Raw genomic sequence first — 27,807 nt, 5'->3', positions numbered from 1 at the left:
TACATATTTTTTAAATTTGCATATTCTTTAAATGTTTTTTAATCATGAAAGCTATTTTTCCCCTACCACTTTTTGGGGGAATTTATTTATTTATGTATTTATTTTTGTTTCGCTTTTTTCCAAAATTTTTAGAGAATTATTTTTTTTTACATAATTTTTTAAACTGTTTTTTCACATATTGTGTGTTTTTTAAAAAAAAATAAAATGTATTAAATACATTTTTCCCCTTAAACTAGGATTGGCTGAACAAAGTGACATCACAAATCTCTCTCACTCTCTCTCTCTCTCTCCCCATCTCTCGCTCCCGTTGCACGCTTCTCTCTGGGCTCTCTCTCGCTCTGATTGAACGGATGGAGTGCAGCGCGGGCAGAGAAGCGTCCGTGTGGTTTTATTTTGTGCGGGTTAGGATCCATGAGGTGAGTGTAAGGGAGGCAAAGGGAGGCGGATCGCAGATGAGAGGAATGGGCAGAGCAGATTCTGATATGAGAAACGCAAAGTGAAGCCATGGGAACACAGAGAGGAGGATAATACAAATAATCATAATCATCATCATCATAATAACAAGAATAAATCACACACAAAAAAAGTGGAGACAGCATGAAACATGAGTAACGACAGTAACGGAGTTGGGGGTCTTCAGCCCCTCTGGAACTTAAGCGGTGAGTCCCTGTTTTTTTTTGTTCCCATGTACACACTGGCTACTTATGCACACATCATGTATGTGTGCTGTCATAAAGTGTTGCACTAAAAGGAAAGAATCGTTGAATTAATCAATTATGTATTAAAAAATACATTGAAAAGTAAAGTGAAATCGATTTTTATCCTCAGGTAAGCTGATTTTTTTTTCTCTTTTCTATTATATTAAAATTTTTTACAATTTTTTTAAATGAAAATTTTATACAATATTTTTATATATAAGGGCATATTTGACTGATTTGCACATTTAATTAGCGAGAAATCTCACTTTTATGTTGTCTTTGACTGACTTCGCCACACTGGATGGATGAGTTATTAACAAAAACAGATGGAAATGACTGTACCATAGAATGATTGACAGCTCTGAGTTCTAGTTAAAACATTGGGGGGGGGGGGGGGATTGATGTAATACCCCCCCCCCCTTCTTCATTTTCTCTGATTCCACCGTCTCCTCCCCTCCATCGGCGGGCTCGTCTACTCCCCTCACATCCCTCTCTCTCTTATGTCTCCTCTCCTCCTCTGTTCTCCTTGTTCTATGCTATTTACATCCTTGCTTCCGCAGAGAGCAGATCCCCATGGTGTGTGTGTGTGTGCATATTAATTTTTTTCTTCTTCTTCAGGGAGGTTTTTCCCATCCTTGTTATCTGATTAGTTTGATTGACACATAAAAGACACACATAATAATGTATTTTGACATAAAAGTCACTATTATTGTCAATTCATAAAAGGCTGATATACTTAGGTATCCAGGCTTTGGGTGTCAGCTCTAATTGTGCGCACAAATCCTCTTATTGCGGCTCGCGTAGCATGCTGGCAGGTAATTTAGCACACATAGCGTCGAACAAAAATGGCGTATAAGTCGACACTCACCTACAGGCATCACAACTAGTTATGTTGAAGATTTAAGCTACTTGGTGAAGTTTAGGCATCACAACTACTTGTGTAGGTCAAAGCAATAAGACCAGTTAGTCAGGTTTAGGCATAAAAGCTAGTTAAAACTAGGCTTTGTTAGATTGATGTGATAAAACTAGCAAGTATGATTAGGTTTAGTTCTACAAACTACTTGGTTAGGTGTTGGTTGGGTTTAGCTATTTAAACTAGTTGGTTAGTTTTAGGCATAAAATGTAGTGGGATAGTTAAAGATTTTGAAACTAGCCAGGTTGATGTTGGTCTTAGGTGTTAAAACTAGTTAGTTAGGTTTAGACATTAAACTAGTTTAGGCATTAAATGCTGTTTATGTTTTTTTTTGCATTTGCAACCATTGGTTGGTTTAGGTGCTAGAACAGGTTGTTGGGTATTAAAACTAGTTGTCTAGCAGTACACACACACAAAATCTAGTCAGACATTTAAACAAGTTGGTTTGGTGAAGACATTTAAACAAGCTGATTAGTAGAACTAGTTGGTTTAATTTAGACATTAAAACAAGTTGGTTAGTTTAGTTATTAAAAAAATACGGAAATTTTTCGGTTACCATGGTAACCAGTCCCGCCAAAAAATTAACACATTTGACTGTCATGTCAGGTAGCTGGGGAGACTTCACTCCGTCCCCATAGATCTCCGATTTGTCCCCGTATATGACAGTTGCACAAAGGGTTAACTATCATTTTAATACTATAACGATGTGTAAATAAGGGGCGATGGCTGCTTTGAGTGACAGGTGGGCTCCTAAGAATTGTAGCTACAGGTGCAGACATGTTTGACCTACATCCTTCCACCAGATGTCCCCAGTCTTCCACTGTGCTCCCAGAATTTACCTGTGCACAGACACACACACCCACCTCACCTGCTACACTCACACACTGTTCACACTGTTGCACTTCAGAGAGTTCTTCTCCATGTTTGTTGTTCAGTTTGTTGTTCAGATGTGCAGCTGGGACTGAAATCACAGGCAGGGAGACAGGTATGGTGGCGGTGGAGGCTCGGCGCCGAAGATGCCTGTCTGCTCCTTGTCTAACTTTCCACATAAATCCTCCATTCTCCCACTTCCCCGCTTGACTGATGCTGCCAACGCAGCTGTCACATCCCAGAGGTCAGCGCTGGCAGATTGATTCCTTCCCCCCTCTCCCTCCTCTCCTCTCCACTCCCATCATGCCACAGTGTTTGCTAATCAGGGGAGGTCAGCACTTGTATGGAGTTGGATTGTGCGATCAGTGTCAGAGAACTGCTTGTTCTGTCAGTACGACAGCTAATGTAGCACTTCTTCCTGCTGGGGACTCATTAGTGAAATAGAATGAGTGAGTGTTAATTAACTCACAGAGCTCCATTGAAACTCATGCTCTCTTTATAAGAAATAAAATAACACCATTCATCAATGAAAGAAACTAATCTAAGCTTTAAAAAATGGCTTAATTATGTGGGTCCTAACTAGAAGATTATGATATATATATGTATATATATATATATCATATAGTTATATATGTTTTTTTTAAATTAAATATTATTTTTACACGTTCAATTATGTTTTTTTCTGATGAAAGCAATTTTTTCCAGACCATATTTGGAGGTTATTGTGTTTTTCCTTTAAAAAAATTGCTAAATTTTTGTGAGAATGATTTTTTTTTTACATATTTTTTTTAATTGTATAGAATTTATTTTAAAATTAAATATTGTTTTTTTAATGTATTATGCTGAAAGATTGTAAGTATGAGCTGTAAAAAAAAATGCAAATGGTTAAATCGCCACAATATATGGCATTGGTAAGATGGCTGATGTGTGGAAAATATATATATAATAAAATATATATATATATATATTTGCTTTGTCATTTTTGTCAACTCAAAAATGTAAATTATAAAATTGGGTGTTTGGTTTCGCTCTACATTTTTAAAATTTCTTTTATTTTATTAAGGCGAAAACAGAGGAACTGCCGAAGGCAGGACTTAAATATGTGAGGAAGGGTTAACAAGACGCAGATGAAAGCAATCAGGGCGGAGCTTGCAATTACAGTGGAGGGAAAAACACGAGGAAGCAAAACAGAAAAGGATGCACGAGGAGGAGGAGAATTTCAAAATAAAACAGGAAACGGAACCAAAACACAAATTTTCATTTTTTTTACATTTTTCATTTTAAACATAATGTCCAAATTGAAGAATAGTCAAACATAACTAATGCTATTTTTTCCAGTATAATTACAAAATTCTGGTAGTTTTTTTTCTTTAATTTTTTAAAGACTTTTTTAGAGTGTAATATTAGAATTTTGAGTAAAGATTTAGATGTGGATTTTATTAATGATATATTTTTACCTTAATTGATATTTTTTCTATATTATAATCGTCAAAATTTCTGAATTCAATCTTGTTTTTCCATTTTTTTTAAATTGAAAAAGGAAATGTAAGAATATTTTACTTTAATTAAAAAAATATAAAGAATTCTCATCAAAATTTTGAGGACAAAAACTAAATTATAGTGAGATTTGTCTGAATTTTTAGTCTAAAAATTTCATTTAAAAAAATTTAGAAAAATTTAATCTCAGAACTCTGAATTTGATCTTTTTTCCATTTTTTAATAAAATGTCAGGTGACACTAATGCGGGTGGAGCAGACAATTCAAAGACACTTTCAAAATGAAACAGGAAGCGACAAAAACTCTCCGTCTGCTTTCTAGGAAAAAAAATAATTGGAATCCTGACGGGACGAGCCCTGACGATCACCCTGACATGTTTCGCTGCACTTCTTCCCAGTCCTCGACTTTTCAGTTGTTGTTGTGGTGTTGTATAGCTCACAATGCCCCCCCCCCCCTTCCCCCTGCCTCCACCCTAGTCATGGCCTAGTTTCTGAGGATGCAGCAGTCGCATTTGTGTCTGTGTGAATGTGTGTGTTTTGTCAGCCCCAGATGTTGTTAGCTGGCGCCTTCCACCGTGCGAGCTGGCAACAGAGGGGATGAGATTGGAGGGGTGTCGAGGGGGGAGGAATTACGGGGTGGTTTGCTTAGACGGGAGGCAGATGCTGTCCAGAGCTGAGGACACAGACATGAAATGTAGCTAAAAAAATGGAGGAAATTAACTCCTGATGTTAATCACGAGGACTTTAATAGCATTAAGTGCTTCCTGTAAAACAGATACGAGATAACGTGGTGGGGCGTGGAGGAGGCGTCAGCGTATTTCAAATCTCAGCAATATTTTCCTCACTTTGCCATAAATCTTGAAGAGTTAATGGCAGCTGATCTGACCGGCTTATGTCACGGTGCAGGACAGGCTAATTTGGGAGAAAAATGCTGATTTACTTGCAGTCTGAAGCACTGTGAATGCACCGTGTTTGAAACACCCATTGTGTGACAAAACTGAGTAATACTAATACTACTCATAATAATAAACAACATTAAATAATAATATTAAAATTAAAATTAAATAACTAAATTTAAATAATTTATAATAATATATAATATAATAACAATTAAATTACTACTACTAATAATAATAATATAAAATAAAATTAAAATAACTACATTAAAATAATTTATACTTATTATTATTATTTCAAAACAACCATTGTAACATCAATAAATGGAAAAAAAATTAGTTTGGAATTTAAAACAATTTAAACTGAAAAAACTCTAAACTACTTATTTTAATTATGGCCATATCTTATAATAATTATTTGAGTAGACAGATTTTTTTCACTTTATTTATGACTTTTTTCAGAATATATATATATGTTACAAATTTGATGTGGAGTGCTGTGGTTATTAATAATTCTGACCAAAAATATATTTGAGGAATAAAAATATTTTATTTCATTTTATTTTTTACATTTTTTTAATTTAATTTAATTTTGCCATGTGTTCAACAGGCAACTCCAAAGGAGGAAATACAAAGATGCTTTTCAAAAATAATAATAACTTTTGAAATATAAATATATATATATATATATATAGCAGGATTTTAATAACTTCTTTATGGATGACTGCAGCAATGTGTGAGCTTTAGTTTGTTAGAAGATGTTGCCATGGAAACTATAAGCGAGTGAGTTAGACTACAAACCAAAGATGTGGTGTATTTTATATTTATTTTGACCTTGAAATATGTTTCTGTTTATGATTATTAATATTATGACTGACAACTGCTTATTGCCACCGACGCGTAATGCTTCTGAGTGGAGTGTTCTTGATTAGCCAATCAGGTGCGAACGCAGCTGGCGGTATGATTTGAGATTAGAAAAGAAATATGGATTTTTTTTTGTGATTCATGCACTTTACGCAGAACTTTTTTTCTTTTCTTTTTGGAGTTGTTTAAGTTCAATGCAAAAATCCACTTGAGAATAGACTCCTTTGAAATTGCAGCCTTTTATGAGCAGAGAGAATAAAGTTTCTGAGTGTGCAGCCTCTGTTATTGAACGTAGCTGTGTGAATGATGGAAGAGGTGTGGGGGGGGGGGGGGGTAGAAAGGACCGCTTGCTTTGGATTCCTGCCATCACAGTCACCCTTTTTTGCACCAATTACTTAAATTCACTCAAACTTCTGTAATTATGGCACCTTTTTGCACCAATTAAATGGTCAATTAACCCCTTTCGTGCACACAAGCACACATACATTCACCACACCTTGCGGGAACGAACCAACCGTCCAGTTGGTGGACAACCGTTCTACCTGAGCCACAGCCACCCTGTTATTATTATTATTAGCTGTCATGGCTTTTTGGTGGGTGTGTGTTGTGTTGGCATATGCTAACACCTCAGATTTTTTGCTACTATGGGATTAATAATAAATTGACTAAAATTAGCATGGCTAGGCTAGGCTAGGATGTTAGCTGTCATATCTTTTGGGTGCGTGGGTGTGTGTGTGTTTGCATGGGTGTGTGTGTGTTTGCATATGATAACACCTCAGAGTTAGCAGCTAGCTGCTAGCTAGCTACTTTTTTTTTAAATGTACTACTTTTTTTAGCCAAATAATAATATATTGACTGAAAATAGCATGGCATAGGTTGGGCTAGGATGCTGCTAGTGAACTATCGAGTTGGAGCTAGCGGCTAGCTGCTACACATCGTCATCAGAGTATATATATATATATATATATATGATGCAAGAGGATGGAGCCTACAATCAATGAACTGAAACCGTACAGAGCTAGCAGCTAGCCGCTATGCATCATCAACAATGTACTAGACACTGACTATCTCAACAGAAGTCAATATAGAAAATGAATGATTTGACATTCAAAATGCTGCTTTGAATGAATAGTGTGTGTGTGTGTGTCCACAGATTGAGCTCACGCCCTGTTGGATCTGCACTGAGCTGCAGAGATAGACAGACAGCAGAAAAGGGGGAGAGAAACTTCATTACAGTCTGAATGTATCAAATAGAATTGCTAATGTTGCGCTAGTATACACACACACACACACACAGAGCGAGAGAGAGAGTGCTGCTGGCCGTAGTCCATGAAGTATAGATTGGCGACGCTATGATGTGCTCGCGGCATGAAAACACACACAGACACACAGACTAACACTTTCAAAACTGAAAGTGGAACAAGAACCAACCGATGGTCTGACCAGAGGAGAGAGAGAGAGAGAGAGAGATGTAGCGATAAAGAGAAATGTGGATGAAAGGGGGGTTGATGCGGTGATGATCAGAGAATCACACTTATCAGACCTACTCAGACATAGAAATGTACTGTGAGTCCATTTTGCTAACCACATTGGAGGGGTATCCTTTGGGGATGCTAGCTAAAGCAAGGGTTAAATTTAATAGCTGGCTACTAAGGACCATCATGAGGAAACTGGGCCCAAGAAACATTTTGCAGCATAACCTGAAAAATTGCCTCCATTGTTATCGCACTGTAGCACGTAAGTAGGGTTTCATCTGCGTACAAGAATATATTGATGTTATCTTTGCGAATGATCTCACAAAAAACGAAATCTGATAACAGCAAAGGGTCCCTAACAGGCATGACGAGACCAGAGGGGCTTTTTCATTAATTATTATTATTAAAATATCGACAAATATCCAATCAATATCAATAACGGCCTAATAAATCTGTGCATCATCTGCATAAAAGTGAAAATTGATGACGATAAGGGACGGAGAACAGACCCCTACGGATCACCTGATTTATTAGCAATTCGCAACTTTGCTATACATTTAAAAAAAACTTTACACCTGTGCCCATGTTTTACCATATTTCATTGATTATTGTGCTAGCATTATTGTTTGATTGATCAATCAGAATTATTAGTGATATAGAAACATCGACTATAGGGATCGTTTTTTATGCTATATGCATATATATCATTTAAAAAACATATTGCTTTACATTTGACTTTTTCAATATATATGTATATGTTACAAAATTTGATGTGGAGTGCTGGGATTATTTAAAATTTTGACTTAATCCTCCGAAAAATACAGTACAACATATTTGAGAAATACAAATATTTTATTTTTTGTAAATTTTCTTTTATTGTATTTTATTTTTTGAAATTTTATTGTTTTTTTAAAAACATTTTTTTATTTTTTTATAAAATGTATTTTTTTATTTTAATGTAATATAGTTATTAATTTAATTTAATTTTGCCACCAACTCCAAAGGGGGAAATACAAAGTTGCTTTCAAAATAAAACCACGCACACACGAGGTGTATTTTATATTTATTTTGACCTTGAAATATGTTTCTGTTTATTATTATTAATATTATTATTGACCTCTTGATGGACTGACAACTGCAAAATTTGCCTCCATCGTTAACACATAGTGGCACGTAAAGCTTTTTGTCATCTACGTACGAGGAGATATTGCGGATGATCTCACAAAAAAAAAAAACGCCCTCGAGGTTATGGGGTTAATTGCAGTTTTGGACCCTTAAACACCTGCCCTTTTTCCTGCTATGTGAAAGGGTACTATTGGTTTTTTTTTTTAACGTTCAAACTTTTTAGCTCATATTATAAGTGGTTAATAAGTCTTTTCTATCTGTTAGTGCACAGATTCTTATCTTAGCTGTTATCAGGCTGAACACAGAGATGCACTACATTAGCAGATTATCACAGTCTGGGCCAGTAAAAGATTAAAATGGATGCTGCCACCAGAGTACATTACAACATATTCTCATGTATTTATTGTGAATAATGGTAATTACTAGTGAGGTCACGGGGGGTCATGCGCCTGACTGTCAGACTCTCAGTTCCCTACCACAAAACTGTCATCTAGGGTTGTAGGGTTATCGTTGACTAATCTGATCGGCCCCAGTTGTTGAGGTCATTGGGTTTTTGGACCTGGCAAGTTCTAAGACATGAAAAGATTGTCTGCCAACTTCTTCAGGGTCTCTTAAGGGGTCTAGGGAAGTCCTCGTCTCGAAAATAGTCACGGCAAAAGATCTAAGGAAGGCCATAGCTGGGTTACTGGGTCAGAGCTTCTCCAAAACCGCAGCTCTGCAGTGATTAAAAGCAGTCCAAGAAAGGAAAAGTGGTGAATGAGTGATAGGGTCTTGGGTGGTCCAAACCCAACAGGCGAGCTAGTGTCTTCGGAAAAAAGTATTTCACTATTGTTTTTGGGTGTTGACTTGAGTCTCCAAGCTCCCCGCATCTCAATTCGATCCGGCAGGGATGTGTTGGACCTGGCAAGTCTGCCAACTTCTTCAGTCTCTTAAGGGAAGTCCTTGTCGTGAAAAGAGTCGTGGCAAAAGATCTTTTGGTTGTCAGTGACTAATCTGGTCTCTATCACCCTCAGTCAATGTTTGATCTCTCATCCTCTTGTTGAGGTCATCAGGTTTTGAGTAGAAACTACATAAGTCTTCTCTCAAGACCCACAATGTACCGTATGCCTCTTTGAAGAAGTACCACATAGGTGGGGACTTTGAAAGGGACTAGTTTATGACAACTGGATTACTGAGATCTGGCAAGTTCTAAGACATTAAAAGATTGGCGGACAACTTCTTCAGGGGTCTTCAGGGTCTCTTCAGGGGCCTAGGGAAATCCTTGTCTCGAAAAAAAGAGTAATGGCAAAAGATCTAAGGGAAGGTCTTTGGTAAGGGTAAGATCAATCCCAAAAGGCCTTCCTACACCATCCTCCTCCACCATACAGTTTGCTAGTGCAGGCCCAGGACCAGGAACAACCCCCCCCCCAAGTGAGTTTTACACCTAGATTTGTAGACGCCTCCCCGAGGTCTTTCTGCATTATTTGGAGATTTAAAGGAATTTAAGGTGAAGCTGAGGGGGGCAGGACCCGTACCTGAAACATCGCCCAGACCGCCTTCTCGATGATCCCCTAGAGGTTTCCTGTAGCTGAAGGATTTCCCGCCCTCATATATATATACATATATATATATATATATGTATATATATATATATATATATATATATATATATATATATATATATATATATATATGAGCGTGATGAAATCCATGGCAACGTGCCTGCGTTGTATATTTCATGATGCATCTAAGCCTTTTGCTTTTGTTTCTTAGCCGCATGAGGGTGTGTCCTTGAGGTGGATTTCAAATGTTGATCTTGATTTTATTTATTTTTTCAAGCACAGATGTTTGTGCGTTTTAGTTTTTTTATTTTTGCAGTATTGACGGTATGTGTGTGTGTGTGTGTGGATGGGGGAAGATGTATGGAAAGCTGCTTTGGTTACGAATAAATAAATAAATAAATGTAATTAATTAATTTGGCAATGAATAATAATAATAATGCATTGGTCTTATATTGCGCTTTTCTGCTCTGTTGGGCAGGCACTCAAAGCACTTACATTGAGATGCATTATTCTTTCACACCACATTCACACAGTGGCAGTGGTAGGCTACCAGTGGTAGCCACAGCTCCCCAGGGGAAGACTGACGGAGATGTGGCTGCCAAGGTGCGCCTACGGCCTCTCCGACCACCGCCGATCCATTCATACGCATTCATACACCAGTGAGTGCACTGGAGGCAATGCAGGTAAAGTGCCTTGCCCAAGGACACACAACAATGACTAGGGAGGAGCTGGGGTCGAACTGCTGACCTTACGGTTATTGAACAACCCTGCTCTACCACTGAGCAGAGTACGTTACTTGTTATTAATTTAAAGTCTCGTTTATTTGATGCTACATTCATGAAGTGTTTGTTTTTCAACGTCACGTTTGATTATTTACACAAAGACATATGTATGTATCACATTTGTTTGATGCAATTTTGTTTTTTGCATTTTTATTTTTTTCCTTTTATGATTTTTTATTTAATCTCACATTTTTTTATTTAAATTTTTGGATTTAATCTCACAGTGATTTATTTAAACAAATATTTCTTAATCTCACATTTATTTATTTAAAGAATTTTTTTCTTTAATGAGATTTTGTTTTTTTTTTAATGTTCAGAGTCCGCCATCTTTGTTCCCAGATGTTCAAGAATGCTACTGCTCAGGTGCAGTACTTGAGTATTAGCATTCATCTTACACTAAAGGAAGTCTGTGTGCTTCGTCTCGCTCTGCCATTATTCCCTTTTCCTAGCACAGTGATGCTGAAGCTGCAACGCAAACGTCCTTGAACCTAAGTCTGGAAAAACCTCTTGGATAGCAGCTAACAGCTAACTACCCCCCTCAGCATTGACCCTCTACATATATATAATTTGTAAACGAGAAATGCAAAAGTGTGATGCATTCAAGGACCTCGTGGTATTCAAGGACCTGAATTATTTTTTTTATTATTTATATATGTACACATATATGTGTGTGCATGTGTACAAATTACACATTGCCCCCAAGGTCCCTGAATGCATCACACTTTTGCATGTCTCCTTAAAATCTATATATATATATATATACACACACACACATATATATATAAAAATTACACCCCCCCCAAGGTCCTTGAATGCATCACACTTGTGTATGTCTCATTTAAAAATTATATAGATGTGTGTGTATGTGTGTGTGTACATATGTATACACCCCCACCAAATGGAACATGAAATTATATATATACACACACACACATTTATCTATTAAAACGATTAAAATATTTATATTACATCTTTTTTAAGCCAATAAAATAGATTGCAGATGGGGTGGGACATGTTGCCAGGCAACAGAGCCCCCCTAACGATGACAGAAAAGGATAGAAAACAGCACAAAGAGGCAAAGAGTGCATCCTAAACTCTCCTGCTGCTGCTGCTGTGTGTGTGTTGTGTGTGTGTATGTGTCAGCATGCTGCTTCTGTTCCGCCTCCTACATGTGTTTCAATCCACAATAAGCTGCCCTCATTTGCATATTTTTTCGGTCTTTCTCTGTACAGCTAAAAATTTAATCTACACATCTTTGTGTGATGATTTATCATATATATATATAACAAATTAAATTAAATTTGAAAAAAAGACAAATTAATTAAAATTTAAAAAATAAATAAACGTTCACTTGTTTATTTATTTATTTTTAATTAATTTAAATTGTATTTATAGTTTAATGATATTTCAGTCTTTTTTAATACAAAAAAATAAAATTATTCAAATTCAATTATTATTATTATGATTATTTTAAGTAACAAAAAACATGCATAGAAAATTCTGGAGTCCTGCTTAAATATCTAAAAATAAATACATATTTCCAGCCATTCTGCCAAGTAAATTTATATATATATTTTTTATTAATTAATTAATTTAAATCTATTTAGTTTATATTTATTTATATTTACTTAATACTAACAAAAAAAATCATTTGTTGGACAGTAGACATTAGCTGCTTTATTATCATCATAGCCTGACATTAATATGGTCTGAGACTAGGAAGCATGGGGACACAGTCTTCTATGAACATGCAGAAATTGACTGATTTGTAATAAAATATATATAAATATATATATATATATTATATATATTTAGTTTGAAGGCTGGGCTGATGTCTGGCTAAAGCTAACCAGGAAGTTTTTTTTAAAAGCTAAAGCTAGCCAAGTAGCTTTATTGGCTAAAGCTAACCAGGAAGTTTGTAAAGGCTAAAGCTAGCCAAGTAGCTTTATTGGCTAAACCTAACCAGGAAGTTTGTAAAGGCTAAAGCTAGCCAAGTAGCTTTATTTGCTAAAACTAAACCACATTATTTTTGATAACATAACCTGAACAAGTAGCTTCAAACCATGTAGTTTTATTAGCTAAGCTAGCCAAGAATTTCTAAAAGCCAAAGCTAACCTAGTAGTTTAAATGGCTAAAGTTAAATAGTATTGATAGCTAAAACTAACCAATGGTTTTAAAAGCTAAACACAACTACGTGCTTAATAGCTTAATCTAACCAAGTGGCTAAAATGGCTAACAATAGCCAAATAGTTAAGTAGCATAAGCTAAGCTAGCCAATAAGGCCAAAGATAACAGGTCATCATCCAGGTCTTGAGACCAGTGTGAGCCAGACTAAGGAGAGAAAAGGAGAGGTTAGAGGGTGAGAGGGAAACTGCTCAGTGGATCATGTTTGTGCCCCCCGACAACGTAGGCCTAGAGCAGCATAGCTGTGCTACACACTAGGTCTAAGGCTAACTGTACGCCTTACTAAACAGAAAAGTTTTAAGTCTAGTCTTAAAGGTGGAGGCAGTGTCTGCCTCTCGGACCCAGATTGGTAACTGGTTCCATAATAGCGGTGCCTGATAGCTGAAAGCTCGTCCTCCCATTCTGCCTCTATGAATCCTAGGAACTACTAGTAAACCTGCACTCAGAGATCTGAGTGTCCTATTAGGAACATATGGTACAATCAGGTCCTGCAGATACAATGGAGCAAGTCCATGAAGAGCCTTGTAGGTTAGAAGAAGGATCTTGAAGTGTATTCTTGAGTCCACTGGGAGCCAGTGAAGAGACGCTAGAACAGGAGAGATATGATCCCTTTGGCTGCTTCCTGTCAGAACTCTAGCTGCTGCGTTCTGGATCAGCTGCAGACTGTTGATGGAGTAATGTGGACATCCTGACAATAAAGAGTTGCAGTAGTCCAGTCTTGAAGTGACAAAAGCATGGATGAGCTTTTCAGCATCACTCTGAGAGAGGATGCTCCTGATCTTAGTAATATTACGCAGGTGAAAGAAAGCGGTCTTGGAGACCTGCTTAATATGAGAGACAAACGACATGTCTTGATCAAAGATAACTCCAAGGTTCCTCACAGTCGTACTGGAGGCCAGAGTAATTCCATCCAGAGAGAAAGTATTATCTGATAAACTAGTTCTGAGATGTTTCGGTCCAAAAACAATGACCTCAGTCTTGTCCGAGTTTAATAGTAAAAAGTTGGAGGACATCCAGTCCTTTATGTCCTTTAGACACGCCTGTAGTCTGACTAGCGGCTCCGTTTCTTCAGGCTTCATGGATAAATACAGCTGGGTATCATCAGCATAACAATGAAAGTTTATGCCGTGCTTCTGGATGATGTTTCCTAGAGGGAGCATGTAGAGGGTGAACAGGATCGGTCCGAGCACAGAACCCTGTGGAACACCGTGGTTAACCCTTGTACCTGTGGAAGACACATCGTTAGCATGAACAAAATGAAATCTGTCAGATAAATATGATTTAAACCAGCGCAGTGCTGTTCCTGTAATCCTGATCTCGTGTTCCAATCTGTGTAGCAGGATGCGATGATCTACGGTGTCGAAGGCAGCACTGAGATCCAGTAGAACGAGTACAGAGACGAGACCCCGGTCCGATGCCATGAGGAGGTCATTGGTGACTTTAAGCAGTGCTGTTTCTGTGCTGTGATGGGCTCTGAATCCAGACTGGAAAGCATCGAACAGACTGTTCCTACGCAGGTGGTCGTTTAGCTGACTTACAACAGCTCTTTCGAGTAGTTTGGAGATAAAGGTGAGGTTGGAGATCGGTCTGTAGTTTCCTAGGACGTCCGGGTCCAGTGAAGGTTTTTTAAGTATCAGAATGATCACAGCAGTTTTAAAAGCCTGTGGTACATATCCTGTTTCCAGAGACAAGTTGATCTGTCCTAATATAGAGTCTCCGATCAGAGGAATAGCATCTTTGAGGAGCCGTGAAGGGATCGGATCCAGAAGACAGGTAGTAGGTTTAGACTTGCTGATGCTGGTGGTCAGCTCAGGGAGGCCGATGGGCACGAAGCAGTGCAGAGTTAGATCAGGATCCGTTTCCAGAAGTGGCGGTGTATCCTCAGTGGTCACAGAGAGATTGTGGTTGATTTGTCCTCTAATAGTGGTGATTTTATCGGTGAAGAAGCTCATGAAGTCTTCACTACTAAGGGCTGCAGGAATGCGAGGCTCCACAGAGCTGTGGCTCTTTGTCAGCCTGGCTACAGCGTTAAAGAGAAAGCGCGGGTTGTTCTTGTTTTCTTCTATTAGTGATGAATAGTAGGCTGTCCTAGCTTTGCGAAGGGCCTTCTTATATGTCAGCAGACTGTCTCTCCAGGCCCTCCGGGAGTCATCTGATTTAGAGGACTGCCACATCCTCTCCATCCTACGTGTAATCCGTTTCAGTGATCGGATGTTTGAGTTGTACCACGGAGCTAGCCTCTTCTGGTTTGTAGTTTTCTTCTTCTTCAGTGGAGCAATCCTGTTTAAGACTGAGTGTAGTGTGTCTGCAGTGTTGTTGACAAAGCGGTCCAGCTCTGCATGAGTAATATTTAAGTTGGTACCCCCATCAGTACTTGGGACTGTGGGGAGTACTGGTAGGATTGCTGTCCTAAACTGCTTTACGGCGTCTTCAGACAGACATCTGCTGTAGTAGACCTTTTCCTTAGGTGCTGGTAGGTCTGAAAGAGAGAAGTCAAAGGTTATTAATGAGTGATCTGAAAGAACAGGATTTTGAGACCACACTAGCAGGTTCTCAGCTTCCAGGCCGTAGGTGAGAACCAGGTCGAGGGTGTGACTGTGGCAGTGTGTGGGTTCATTTACTAACTGAGAGAACCCAACTGAATCCAAGAGTGAGTTGAAGGCAATCTTCAGACTGTCGGAGTCGACGTCCATATGAATGTTAAAGTCACCCACTATAATGACTTTATCTGTGCTAAGCACTAAACTTGATAAGAAGTCTGAAAACTCCAGCAGGAACTCTGAATAAGCAGCAGCAGGTGGGGGATACACTACGACGAGTAAAACAAATTCTGACTTCTTCCAGCTTCCGTGAGACAGGCTGAGAGTGAGACTCTCAAAAGAAGTATGAGTAGACTTAGGTTTAGGATTCATCTGAAGACTCTAGCGGTAGATTGCTGCCACTCCTCCTCCACGGCCTGTAACTCTAGGAACATGACAGTTAATATAACAGGACGGAGTTGATTCATTTAAAGCAACATATTCTTCATCCTGTAACCAAGTCTCAGTGAGACAAAGTATATCAGTGTGATGATCAATAATTAGATCATTAACTAAGAGCGACTTAGAGTGGAGGGATCGTATGTTAAACAATCCACACCTGAGTGTTCTGTTACCTTGTTCTATGTGTTTGTGTGTGTTAGTGTGTATTTTTATGAGGTTATTATGATTAATATATCTTAACTTGTGTGCTTGATGAACTGTGGGAGGACGTGTGACCGTCGCCACTTCAATAACATTATTAAGCTTAGTGTTTCTATGTGTAGTTGTATTTAATGTGTTTCTAACTGAGGACGGCGGTCCTCCAGAAGCAGCAGAGAGGTGTGTAGGACAGCGACTCTGCCTCCTGGCCTCGACCCTGGGTTGTCAGGGTGGTCTAATAAACTTGGCTATGTTTCTAGAAATCAGAGCTGCACCACCCTGGGTGGGATGGATGCCGTCTCTCCTAATAAGGCCAGGTTTCCCCCAGAAAGTTTCCCAGTTATCTATAAAGGCCACGTTATTTTCTGGACACCACCATGACAGCCAGCGACGGAGCGAGGACATGCGGCTAAACATGTCATCACTGGTCAGATTTGGGATGGGACCAGAGAACGCTACGGAGTCCAACATGGTTTTAGCTAAATTACACACCGACTCAATATTAACTTTAGTGACCTCTGACTGGCGAAGCCGGGTGTCATTAACACCGACGTGAATTATAATCCTACTGTATTTATGCTTATCTCTCGCCAGCAGCTTCAGGCTACCCTCTATGTCGCCCACTCTGGCCCCCGGGATGCACTTAACTATAGCCGCTGGTGTCAGCTTTACATGCCGCAAAACAGAGTCACCAATAACCAGGGTCGGCTTCTCAGCGGGTGTGTCGCCGAGTGGGGAAAAACGGTTCGATATGTCAAGCGGCTGGTGGTGAACCACGGGCCTTTGTTTCGGGCTACGCTTCCTTCGAACTGCCACCCAACCTCTCTGACTTCCCGGCTGCTCAGGGGCTGCCGGGGTGCGGCTAACATCCGCACAGGCTAACTGCTGCTGGCTAGCTGCTGTGGCTATTATCTAACATGCGGATCCGACCCTCTAACTCGCTTAGCCTCGCCTCCAAGACTGTGAATAAGCTACACTTTGTGCACACCTCACGCTCACTAAAGGAGGCAGAGGAGTAGCTAAACATGTCACACACCGTGCAGTGAGCAGGAGAGGGAGATGCAGAGCGAGTGGAAGAAGCCATGCTAAGCGCTAATGCTAACCGCTAAGTTACGGTAAGCTTCGCTACAGTGGTAAACGAGAAGGGAACCCAGAAACTGGTGCACTTAACTCTAACACTAAGGTGCTTGTGTATTACCACAATAAAAGCAAACACAATATGTCTAATGCAGAAAGTCCGTAGCACCAACAGAACCAAGTTCACCAAGTGAACAAACAGGACAGTGTCGAAACAGGAAGTGACGCAATACGTTACCCACTCGACGCATAGTAGCCTGAGCGGCATAAACACGTAGCTTTGGTGTCTAAACGTAACCTAGTAGTCTTGACGGCTAATGCTAAGCTAGTAGTTTGAAGCACTGGTCTAAACCTTCTTTCTTTTTTTTCTTTCTATAGGGTCTTTGGTCAACCAATCAGTCGACACCTCGTGCAATGCGTCCACTAATGACTCCGCCTCCTGCTCTCCCGTTGATGATGGTGCCGGGACAGGAAGTCATTACAAGGCCCTGGAGATGTTTTTTATTGCCTTGGTTACGGGATCTTTGAGCTTCGTGACCGTTACTGGAAACATCTTAGTAATGCTGTCAATCAAAGTGAACCGTCACCTACAGACTGTCAACAACTACTTCCTGTTTTCGTTAGCATGCGCTGACTTGATCATCGGTGTTTTCAGCATGAACCTGTACACGGTCTACATCATCGTTGGGTACTGGCCTCTGGGGCCCGTGGTCTGCGACTTGTGGCTAGCTTTAGATTACGTGGTCTCCAACGCCTCGGTGATGAATTTACTGATCATCAGCTTTGATCGGTACTTCTGCGTCACCAAACCTCTTACGTATCCCACCAGAAGGACCACTAAGATGGCGGGACTGATGATAGCAGCTGCCTGGATCTTGTCGTTTATCTTGTGGGCACCCGCCATCTTGTTCTGGCAGTTTATCGTCGGGGAGCGGACGGTGCCACCTGGAGAGTGTTACATTCAGGTACACTTAAATACTGTTGTTTAAAACGTTCCATTTGTGTGGCCCCTGAATGCACCATGCATAATTTTTAATCAAACACGTGTCGACAAAATTCTGTCACTTTGAAAATTTTCCCACAGTCCCCAAATGCATCACGTCGTTACATACAGTTTAGGCAATCTCTCTACCCTTTTTTATTCTGAAAGTGTAAATAAAAAATTCTCCAAAAAATAAACAGTGTGTTCAAGATTCAGCAAAAAAGTAAATATTTTAGAAAGCCTTGCGCACCTATTGAGCTATGACTGACTCACTTGTGACAAGCGATCACGTGACAAAAATTCTGCATTTTGTTGCAAATTTTCCAGGTTTCTTGAATTCAATTCAATTCAATTCAGTTTTATTTATATAGCGCATTTTACAATCAGAAATTGTCTCATAGTGCTTCACAGAAACTCAGAGCGTGAGACCCAGAACCCGAACCCCCCTAAGAGCACTGTGGCAAGGAAAAACTCCCTTTAAGAGGAAAAAAACCTTGAGCAGGACCCGTCAACTTAAGGGGGAACCAGTCCTGCTGCTAGTTGGCTGGGTAGAGGAGGAGAAGAAGAGGGAGACAGGAGAGAGAGAGGAGAAGAAGAGGGAGACAGGACAGAGAGGATGAAGGAGAGAGAGAGAGAGAGAGGAGCAAACATGATACAAACATGATACAGTACAGAGCAAACATGACAGCAAGATGAAACAGTGATTATATTATAATGGATATCTATATATATCATCAGTCCATAAGTAGTAATAGTAATTTGATAGCAATCAAAGCGATGAGCACAGGAGAGATCAGGGGCCGGACTGCAGGTCAGTTCAAAAGAAGTTTGCTTCAACTCGTTCCACAAGAAAAGGCGGATGTGCAAAAGATTTTCTTTTGCAAGCAGTTCAAAGAACTTAAGCCTAGTGAAAAGCTGGATGCTGTGGAGAAACTGAGAGCATGCAAAAGGTGCCTATTATGTCATGAAGATGATGATGAGTGTACAGATACTTACCTGTGTAGAAATCGAAACTGTAGGAAAGGAGGTCCTGCACACCATTTCTTTCTTTGCTGGAGAGGGGACTCTAAGAAGAGTGAAACGGACAGAGCACCGAAATCAAGTGTGAGTAAGCACAAACTTACAGAAGAGCAGGAAAAATTTGTGTCTGAACTCTCCCCAGAGATGGCAGAAAGATTTCGAAGAGCTTTCACTAACATCACTGGGAAAACACACTGCACTGAGAAGAACCGGCTTGATGTGATGGAGCTAAGTGAGCTACCAGTCATTCTGATGCTGCTGGAGGTAACTGCCAATGCAGGACAGAAAATTGGAACACTCATAGACTTGGCATCAGACACTAACTACATCACCCACAGAGCAGCCAGAAGATTAAATGTACGCAGTGAGAAGATTACTCTGGTCGTCCATGGGGTCGGTGGAATGGCTATGAAGGTGAGGACCAGAAGATATCTGCTCAGGCTGAGGGTCAAGACACCCACAGGTACAGAAAGAGCTCATGAGTTCGTCTGCTATGGCTTGGATGATATTGCAAAGGTGCACAAAGCAATCAAACCAAAGCAACTCCAAAAATTCTTCCCAGAAATCAGCCTGGAGGACCTGCGCAGACCAACACACATTGAACTGCTGATCAGTCACCGTGAAGGAAGACTGGCTCCACAGAGAGTGAAGGTGATTGGAGACCTTGTCCTATGGGAGGGCCCACTGGGGAAGACTGTTGGTGGAGCACATCTAGATCTCTTTGAGGAAGTTGACATGACTGCATGCACATCTGAAACACACTTGGCCCGATCTATGAGAACCACAGCAGTAAAATACCAAGAGCTCACTGAAACTGAAGAACTCAAAGCTGAAACCAAGAACACACTTGCTGGCAGAGTATTTCTTGACTGGTGGAGATGGGACAGCATTGGAGCGGCATGCGAACCAAAGTGTGGAGGGTGCAGGTGCGGTAACTGTCAGCCTGGAGGCAAGGAAATGACATTAAGTGAGGAAAGAGAGCTGGAAATAATCAGAAAAGGTCTCACCTATGTCAAAGCAGATGCTCACAGCAGTAAACCACACTGGGATACAAAGTATCCATGGATAGAAGATCCAGCCTCTCTACCCAACAACAGAAGTGGAGTGGAGGCCACCTTTCTAAGAACAGAGAAGCATCTCAAGAGAGAGCCAGAATGGAAAGTGGCATATGGGGCTCAAGTCCATGAAATGGTGGAAAGAGGAGCAGCAAAGAAGCTCACCAAAGAGACTATTTCCAACTGGAAAGGGCCTGTGTGGTACGTTAGTCACTTGGTGGCGCCAAATCCCCATTCTGTCACAACACCTGTGCCCCTGGTATGGAATAGCAGCCAGAAATTTAAAGGACGCAGCATGAACGACCTCCTGCTGAAAGGACCTGATGTCCTAAATCCAATCCGAGCAGTGCTTTTCAGGTTCAGAAGAGGGGTGTATGCAGCACTCGGGGACATCAGGAAAATGTACAATTCTGTGTGGTTGGAAGAACTGGAAATGCATCTTCACAGATTTCATCACCAGACAAAGTACTCATCCTCCCAAACCAAAGGAGGGAAGAAGACAACAAAGCCTTAGGAGTTGGCTACATTGTTGGAAGTGACAAACTGTACCCAATGACTGCAATAAACTTCTTAAAAAGGAAAAAGAAAATGAGAGTTGGCCAAAATCTCCTTGGAGAAGAGGTAAAAAACAACACTCCTAACCCACTAACTAGGCTAAGCCAAGTAGCTAGCCTGTATGACCCAATAGGTCTTGTTACACCTGTCAAACAAAAGGGTGCCATTCTAGTCAGGAGAGTATTCCAAGAGGCTGGAGGCAATGCAACCAGAGACACCTGGGACAAACCACTGAGAAATTGAGGGAGGAAGCCATCCAGCTGTTTGAGGAGTACACGTCTCAGCCAAATCACCTTTCACAGAAGCCTCACACCAGTTGACTGGATCAGAAAGCCATGGGGAGTAACATTCTCTGAGGGAAGTGACCAGAGTTATGGAGCTGTTGTGTACCTCAGATGGGAGACAGTGCAAGGTGTTGAAGTCAGACTGGTCGAGTCTAAGGCAAAGCTCACACCACTCGATCAGAAGGGTGAACCGGTCAAGGCTGAGATCTGTGGGGCTGTCTACGCAGTTCGCCTCAGAAGATACATTGAAAAGCACAGTCGGATGGAAATTGAGAAATGGCTCCATCTGCTGGACAGTCAAACTGTGTTGGGAGCAATCCAAAGAGACAGTTATGGTTATCAAACCTTCTTTGCAAACAGAGTTGGAGAAATTCAAAAATCTGCATCTGTTGATGACTGGTGGTGGATTCCAGGGGACCTCAATGTTGCAGACATCATAACAAGAGGTGCAGCACCAGGGGACTTACAGGAGAATTCTGTGTGGCAGAATGGACCAGTGGCCGAAAAAGTCTGCCAAAGAAGTTGCAGCCTATGCCAAGGAAGGCATAGACAAGCTCCAAAGAAAATCATTCTCAGCAGCACTGACCAGATCACAGGTTAGAAGAAATCAGGGTGATGTGCCATCTAACAGAGCTGGGCCAAATCCCGATGTGCTGCAACAGTCCAGAAGGAGGTGAATCCAGGATTCAGATCCAAAGACCACCAGCTGGCTCTGCAGTGACAAAACTCATTGATGTAAAGAAATTCAGCAGCTTAACCAAGTTGGTCAAAGTTATTGCCTGGGTATGGAGAGCTGCAAACAAGTGGAAAATGATACTGATGAACTCAACCACAGCTTCAAATAAGCTAAAGTATTTTTTCTTCAGACTTCTAAATAAAGGAAAAGAAGAGAATTTTGAATTGTCCCTTGCGACCAAGCGGCAACCTTCGGGGCTCAAAGTGGAAGCCCATGCGGAAGTGTCAAAACTTGTAATTCACGCTGCAACAGCTGGGGGTTGGCTCCAAAAGCGAGTAATTTTCCATAGACTCCCATGTTAAAATGGCCAACTTCACAGCAGAAATTAACTTATTAATTATTAATGTTTACAGCCTGGTACAAAAAACCACTCTGGTCTCAGATGATAGGTTCTCTTCTATTGTCAATTGTAGGGGGGGTGAATTGAATACAATTGAAACCCACTCGTTTCAATTGTATTTGGACTTAAAATTACGCATAATTATGGGCGTTGCAGCTTGAGTGACAGACAGTTGCCGTATCACAGCGTGAGTTTCCTGCTCCCACGATCGCCTGCCCCCCTAAACCCCGCTCGTGCTCCCCCTCTTTGTCCATATTTGAGAGTTTTGCTGGACGTGACGCTGCCAACATGGCGGCGGTCATCACGTCCAGGAACCTCCCACCGAGCCTCAAAACGGCTCTTCAGAAACAAACGGGTGACGTCACGGAAGCTCTGTCCATAGTTTTTACTGTCAATGACCTTAAGTGTCAGCCGAGCAGTTTTTTAAGTTTGGGCAGAAGCTGAGAAAAAAACCAGGCAGAATGAATCAGAATGATCACAGCAGTTTTAAAAGCCTGTGGTACATATCCTGTTTCCAGAGACAAGTTGATCTGTCCTAATATAGAGTCTCCGATCAGAGGAATAGCATCCTTGAGGAGCCATGATGGGATCGGATCCAAAAGACAGGTAGTAGGTTTAGACTTGCTGATGCTGGTGGTCAGCTGAGGAAGGCTGATGGGCACGAAGCAGTCCAGAGTTAGATCAGGATCCGTTTCCAGAAGTAGCGGTGTATCCTCAGCAGTCACAGAGAGATTGTGGTTGATTTGTCCTCTAATAATGATGAGTTTATTGGTGAAGAAGCTCATGAAGTCTTCACTACTAAGAGCTGCAGGAATGCGAGGCTCCACAGAGCTGTGGCTTTTTGTCAGCCTGGCTACAGCGTTAAAGAGAAAGCGCGGGTTGTTCTTGTTTTCTTCTATTAGTGATGAATAGTAGGCTGTCCTAGCTTTGCGATGGTCCTTCTTATACGTCAGCAAGCTGTCTCTCCAGGCCCTCTTGAGTATGCATCTATTGAGCTGTGATTGACTCACTTGTGATAAGCAATCAAGTGACAAATATTCAGCAAATTAAGTTGCTAATTTGCCGAGTTTCTTAAGTAAATGTGCGCAAGTGTAAATTAAAAATTCTTTAAAAAAGTTTGAAAAACATTTTTTGTAAAAAAACTAAATATTTTAGATACCCTTGTGCACCAATTGAGCTATGATTGACTCTCGTGTGACAAGCGATCACATGACAAAAATTCTGCAAACTTTGTTGCAAATTTGGCAGGTTTATATATGTGCACAAAACCGGTTGGCAATGGCTGAAAATAGCTTTGCCATAACAGTGACATCAAGTAATCAAAACTACCAAGCATTAAATCATTTTAGGGAATTTAACCCCTTAAATGCCAGTCTGATTTCATGATGCTAATATTTAAAACAAAAAAATTGCAATTTTATAAAAAAAACTAATAACGGTGACATCAAGTAATCAAACTACCAAACATTAAATCATTTTGAGGAATTTAACCCTTTAAATGTTTTTTTTTTCATCTCCTTCCCTTTCCACAGTTCCTTTCTAACCCTGCAGTGACATTCGGGACGGCCATAGCGGCGTTCTATCTGCCTGTCATCATCATGACGGTCCTTTACATCCACATCTCCCTGGCCTCCAGGAGCAGAGTCTCCAAACACAAACCCGAGAAGAAAGAGAAGGGGATAAAGTAAGGCGAAAATTACCAGAATTTTTTATGATTTAAATCCATTTTAACCCCTTAGTCATTATTTAATGTTTTTGTTTTTTTCAGAACTCCAAGCTTACTAAAAGGTCACCTGTTAAAGCAGAACAACAACAACGAGACCAGCCCTCAAGCCAGTCCACGATCTACCCCCAAACTCAGCCTGGACTCCACCACCACAGCGGTGGAGGGTGTGAAAAATGGCAGAGCAGAGGAACCGAAACCGGATCAGCCTCAGCCTCCTGCACAGCCCAGTCCAGGACTCGCGCAGGTTTAACCGACTCTCTTAACAACTGCGAACATTGCTAACGTCCCGATGAGTTGTTGACACAATGTTTATCGTTTATGTCCATTCAGGAAGAAAAAGAGAGCTCCAACGATTCGTCAACGGCTTTTATTCCGCCCACCAAACCGAAGGAAAACAGTGACAACAAGGCGATGTCTGAGGTTTGTATTTAAAAAAAAAAAAAAAAAATACAATTTTTAAAACATTAATAAAAATGATAAAAGCCTGTTAAAAAGTTTTTTTTTTAAAAATCTACAAAAAAAAAATCCGAAAAGAAAAAATTAAAAGCAAAGAATCAGGCTAAAATAGCGAGCATTTAACTTGGTATTGTCATTTTCATAAAAAAATAACAGTGACATCAATCAATCAATAACTGGGGCAGCAGTGGCACAGTGGTATAGCAGGGTTGTCCAATAACCAGAAGGTTGGTGGTTCAATCCCAACTCCTCCCTAAGTCATTGTTGTGTGTCCTTGGGCAAGACACCTCACCCTAGCCTGTGGCACACCTTACTAGTCATTGTATGACACTGCTTGGCAGCAGCCTTAAACAACTTCCCTCTGGGATTACTAAAGTATCTAAAATAAATAAAGTAATCAAAAACATTAAATACATTTTAAGGAATTTAACCCTTTATATGCCAATTTGATTCCATGATGCTATTTAAAACAAAAAAATGCATTTCCATTTGAAATAACATTGACATCAAGTAATCAAACTACCACACATGAAATCATTTTGAGGAATTTAACCCTTTAAATGCCAGTTTGTGGCAAATGCCAGTTTGTGGCAAATGCCAGTTTGTGGCAAATGCCAGTCATCCAATGTTGAACTGCCAGTTATATTCTCTCTATTGGCTTCATAAAGTTTCTTACTTTGTTTCTCACCCCCAATCACAGGCTGTGGCGAACGCCAACCCCGTTGCCACGACGACGTCCACGACGACAACCGCCTCCACCGTTGCCAAGATTACGTCAACCTCAAGGTGGTCTAAGATCAAGATAGTGACCAAGCAGGCAGGGGACGAGTGCATCACAGCCATAGAGATAGTTCCGCCCGTGGAGGGGGCGGAGAGGCATTCCATCCCCATCAGCAGGCCAAGGACGGTGGCCAGGAAGTTCGCGAGCATCGCAAGGAGTCAAGTGAAGAGGAAAAGGCAGATGGCTGCAAGAGAAAAGAAAGTAGGTGGAAAAAATCTTATTGTAATTCTATGAGTTCTATTTCTAGATTCGTCATCTCTTGCGCCACCTTAACCCTTTAGGCGTCACTTTAATTTACTTACCTTTTGTGTCATTAGGGACAAAAAATGAACACTCCCAAATAAAACCTGCTATAATAAACAGGTTAATATTTTTTTCTGCATGAATGTGTTAAACAACTTCAGCCCTGCTCAAATAAAAAAAATGCATTTTCATAAAAAATAACAGTGACATCAAGTAATCAAACTACCAAACATTAAATCATTTCGAGGAATTTAACCCTTTAAATGCCAGTTTGATTCCACAATGCTAATATTTAATTTTCATAAAAATAACCGTGACATCAAGTAATCAAACTGGCATTTAAAGGGTTCAATTCCAACTAAAAAAATGTACACACCCGGCATTTGACTAAACAGGAAGTTGGACATCAGAATCCGCTTGATTTTCAAAATAAAACACTGGAGGTGTAACCATGGCAACCGCATCCCCATTCACTCTCTGCTGTGTGCAGGTGGGACTCTACTCGTCTTCCCCGGTCCAGCAGTGTGTGAATGTATGGAGGCGCAGCTGTTTGTTTGTGTTAAAATGACAGAGCGACCTTTTTTTTCCTAATTTACTTTGAGTGCCCTTCCAGTTCGTTCCGCTGAGGCTTCAACACTTCAAATTCAAAACAACTGAAATTGGATATGGAGTGGGATTAACGCAGTACTGACCGTCAAACCGTCTGTGTTTACATGCCCCCAAGTCAGCCACTGTTTTCACTGCCCAGGCGCTAAAAGCTAGCTATAGCAACACTCCCACGCACAGTGTGTTCAGCTCAGAACTCAGCAGGACCTCCGGGGCTCCCTCCCTCCATCCTCTCCTCTTACATCTCCTCTTTTGTGTGTTTATGCCTTCATTAAATCGACGTTCACACACATTCTTTTGAGTACCTAAAGCTAAATGATCCTGCATGGTGTTGAGTCAGATAGTGCCTATAATGTCTCTGTCAGATCCTGTTTTATTGTCTCTCCAGTCCCCTACATAATCCCCTCCTTCATTCTAGACTAAAGGATTTAACCTTCTGTAAGGCGGCACCATCAAGCCTTTCACAAACATCCCTTAAAGGGGATGCTCATACCAAATGTGGCAAAGGCTTATAATAATGAGGGAGTAATTGCAACCTTCTTAATACTCAGCGTTCTGTAGTTATTGCTGGAAAATAGACGATTCCTATGCCGAACAGACCGTTGCTATGGAAGCACTTCTAATAAGTTGGCTAATACCAAAACAGAAAACAGACGGTTCTTATGCAATACAGACTGTTGCTTCTGATAAGTTGGCTAATATCCACATTTTGGTGCAAATATTGATTGTCGATAATAAGACCTGCTTATTGTTGTATTGTGTGTTATTGTTGAAGAACAGACCGTTGCTCTGTTGCTATGGAGGCACTTGTGATCACTATGCTAAAGAAGTCTAACTTAAAATCATCATTAAAAAAAAAATATTGATAATGACCAACTCACCACACATTCTTACAACTTAATAATGCTATATTCTGTGTTATCATTAAAGATCAGACCGTTGCTATGCAGACCAGACTGTTGCTATGGAGGCATTTCATAAAATTATAGCTATAATTTGCTATAATATATCCGTATCACACATTGCATGTGATCCCAAAGCATAACCTGAACCACAGCTGACTTTTACTATCGAGACAGTCGGGGAAATCACATCCAGTTAGCTAAAGAAATCTGGTAAATTTGATTATAAATCAACATTTTGTATAAAGTTAGTCTGTCAGTGCTAAGAAAGATAGGATCTGTTATAACTGGCAAACAGGCTGTTGCTATGGAGACAAAATCACATCTTATAGTGTGGAAAATTTATATAAATCAACTTTGTGTAAAATGCTTGATTTTGTTAGGATGTTGTCACATAACAAGTGTAATATATGAGTAGCAAACAGGATAGAGTCGTCCTTTAGGGTATCCATAGCAACAGTCTGTTATACATAGTAACAGCATCTTTATTAAAATATTTTTGATGATACGATACCGTTTTTCTTGCAGGTTACCAAGACCATCTTCGCCATTCTGCTGGCTTTTATCATCACATGGACGCCATACAATGTCATGGTGCTGATCTCGACCTTCTGTCAGTCCTGCGTCCCCGACACAGTGTGGGCAATCGGCTACTGGCTGTGCTACGTCAACTCCACCATCAACCCGGCCTGTTACGCACTGTGCAATGCCACGTTCAAGAAGACTTTTAAGAACCTGCTGCTGTGCCAGTACAAAAACATAGGCACAAGATGAGATGGGAGGAGGAGACCTGAGGAGGGTGGAGGAGGTAAGTGACTTGACGAAGGAAAAGGGTGCCTTCTGAAGAGACCCTGCAATGGATGACAGACAAACGTCCCTATTCATACACACAAATCAAAGTTGCAATATGGTGGTTATTGTCTATGGATCGATCAATGGATGAGGACGTGGTGTAGCTGTGCTTGAGTGTGGATGGAGCGATTGGCCACTGGCTGCACTGGGACAACAGACTTGAGATAAT

At 40.5% G+C, this 27,807-nt stretch overlaps 1 protein-coding gene across 1 annotated transcript; it reads left to right on the top strand.

Annotated features, from left to right (window-relative positions):
- The first annotated feature begins 566 nt into the window (after nt 1-566).
- Nucleotides 567-27,560, top strand: chrm4a (cholinergic receptor, muscarinic 4a). Its single transcript, XM_028399130.1, has 7 exons — nt 567-659; nt 17,479-18,065; nt 23,605-23,756; nt 23,841-24,042; nt 24,129-24,218; nt 24,955-25,236; nt 27,315-27,560. Exons 1-7 carry the CDS (start codon nt 605-607, stop codon nt 27,558-27,560), a joined length of 1,614 nt encoding a protein of 537 aa, XP_028254931.1. The 5' UTR covers nt 567-604.
- The last annotated feature ends 247 nt before the right edge of the window (nt 27,561-27,807 follow it).

Source organism: Parambassis ranga, chromosome 2 (assembly GCF_900634625.1).
Source record: "Parambassis ranga chromosome 2, fParRan2.1, whole genome shotgun sequence".
In the NCBI taxonomy this organism is placed as follows: Eukaryota; Metazoa; Chordata; class Actinopteri; family Ambassidae; genus Parambassis; species Parambassis ranga.
This window is presented reverse-complemented; position numbering and strand designations above follow the sequence as displayed.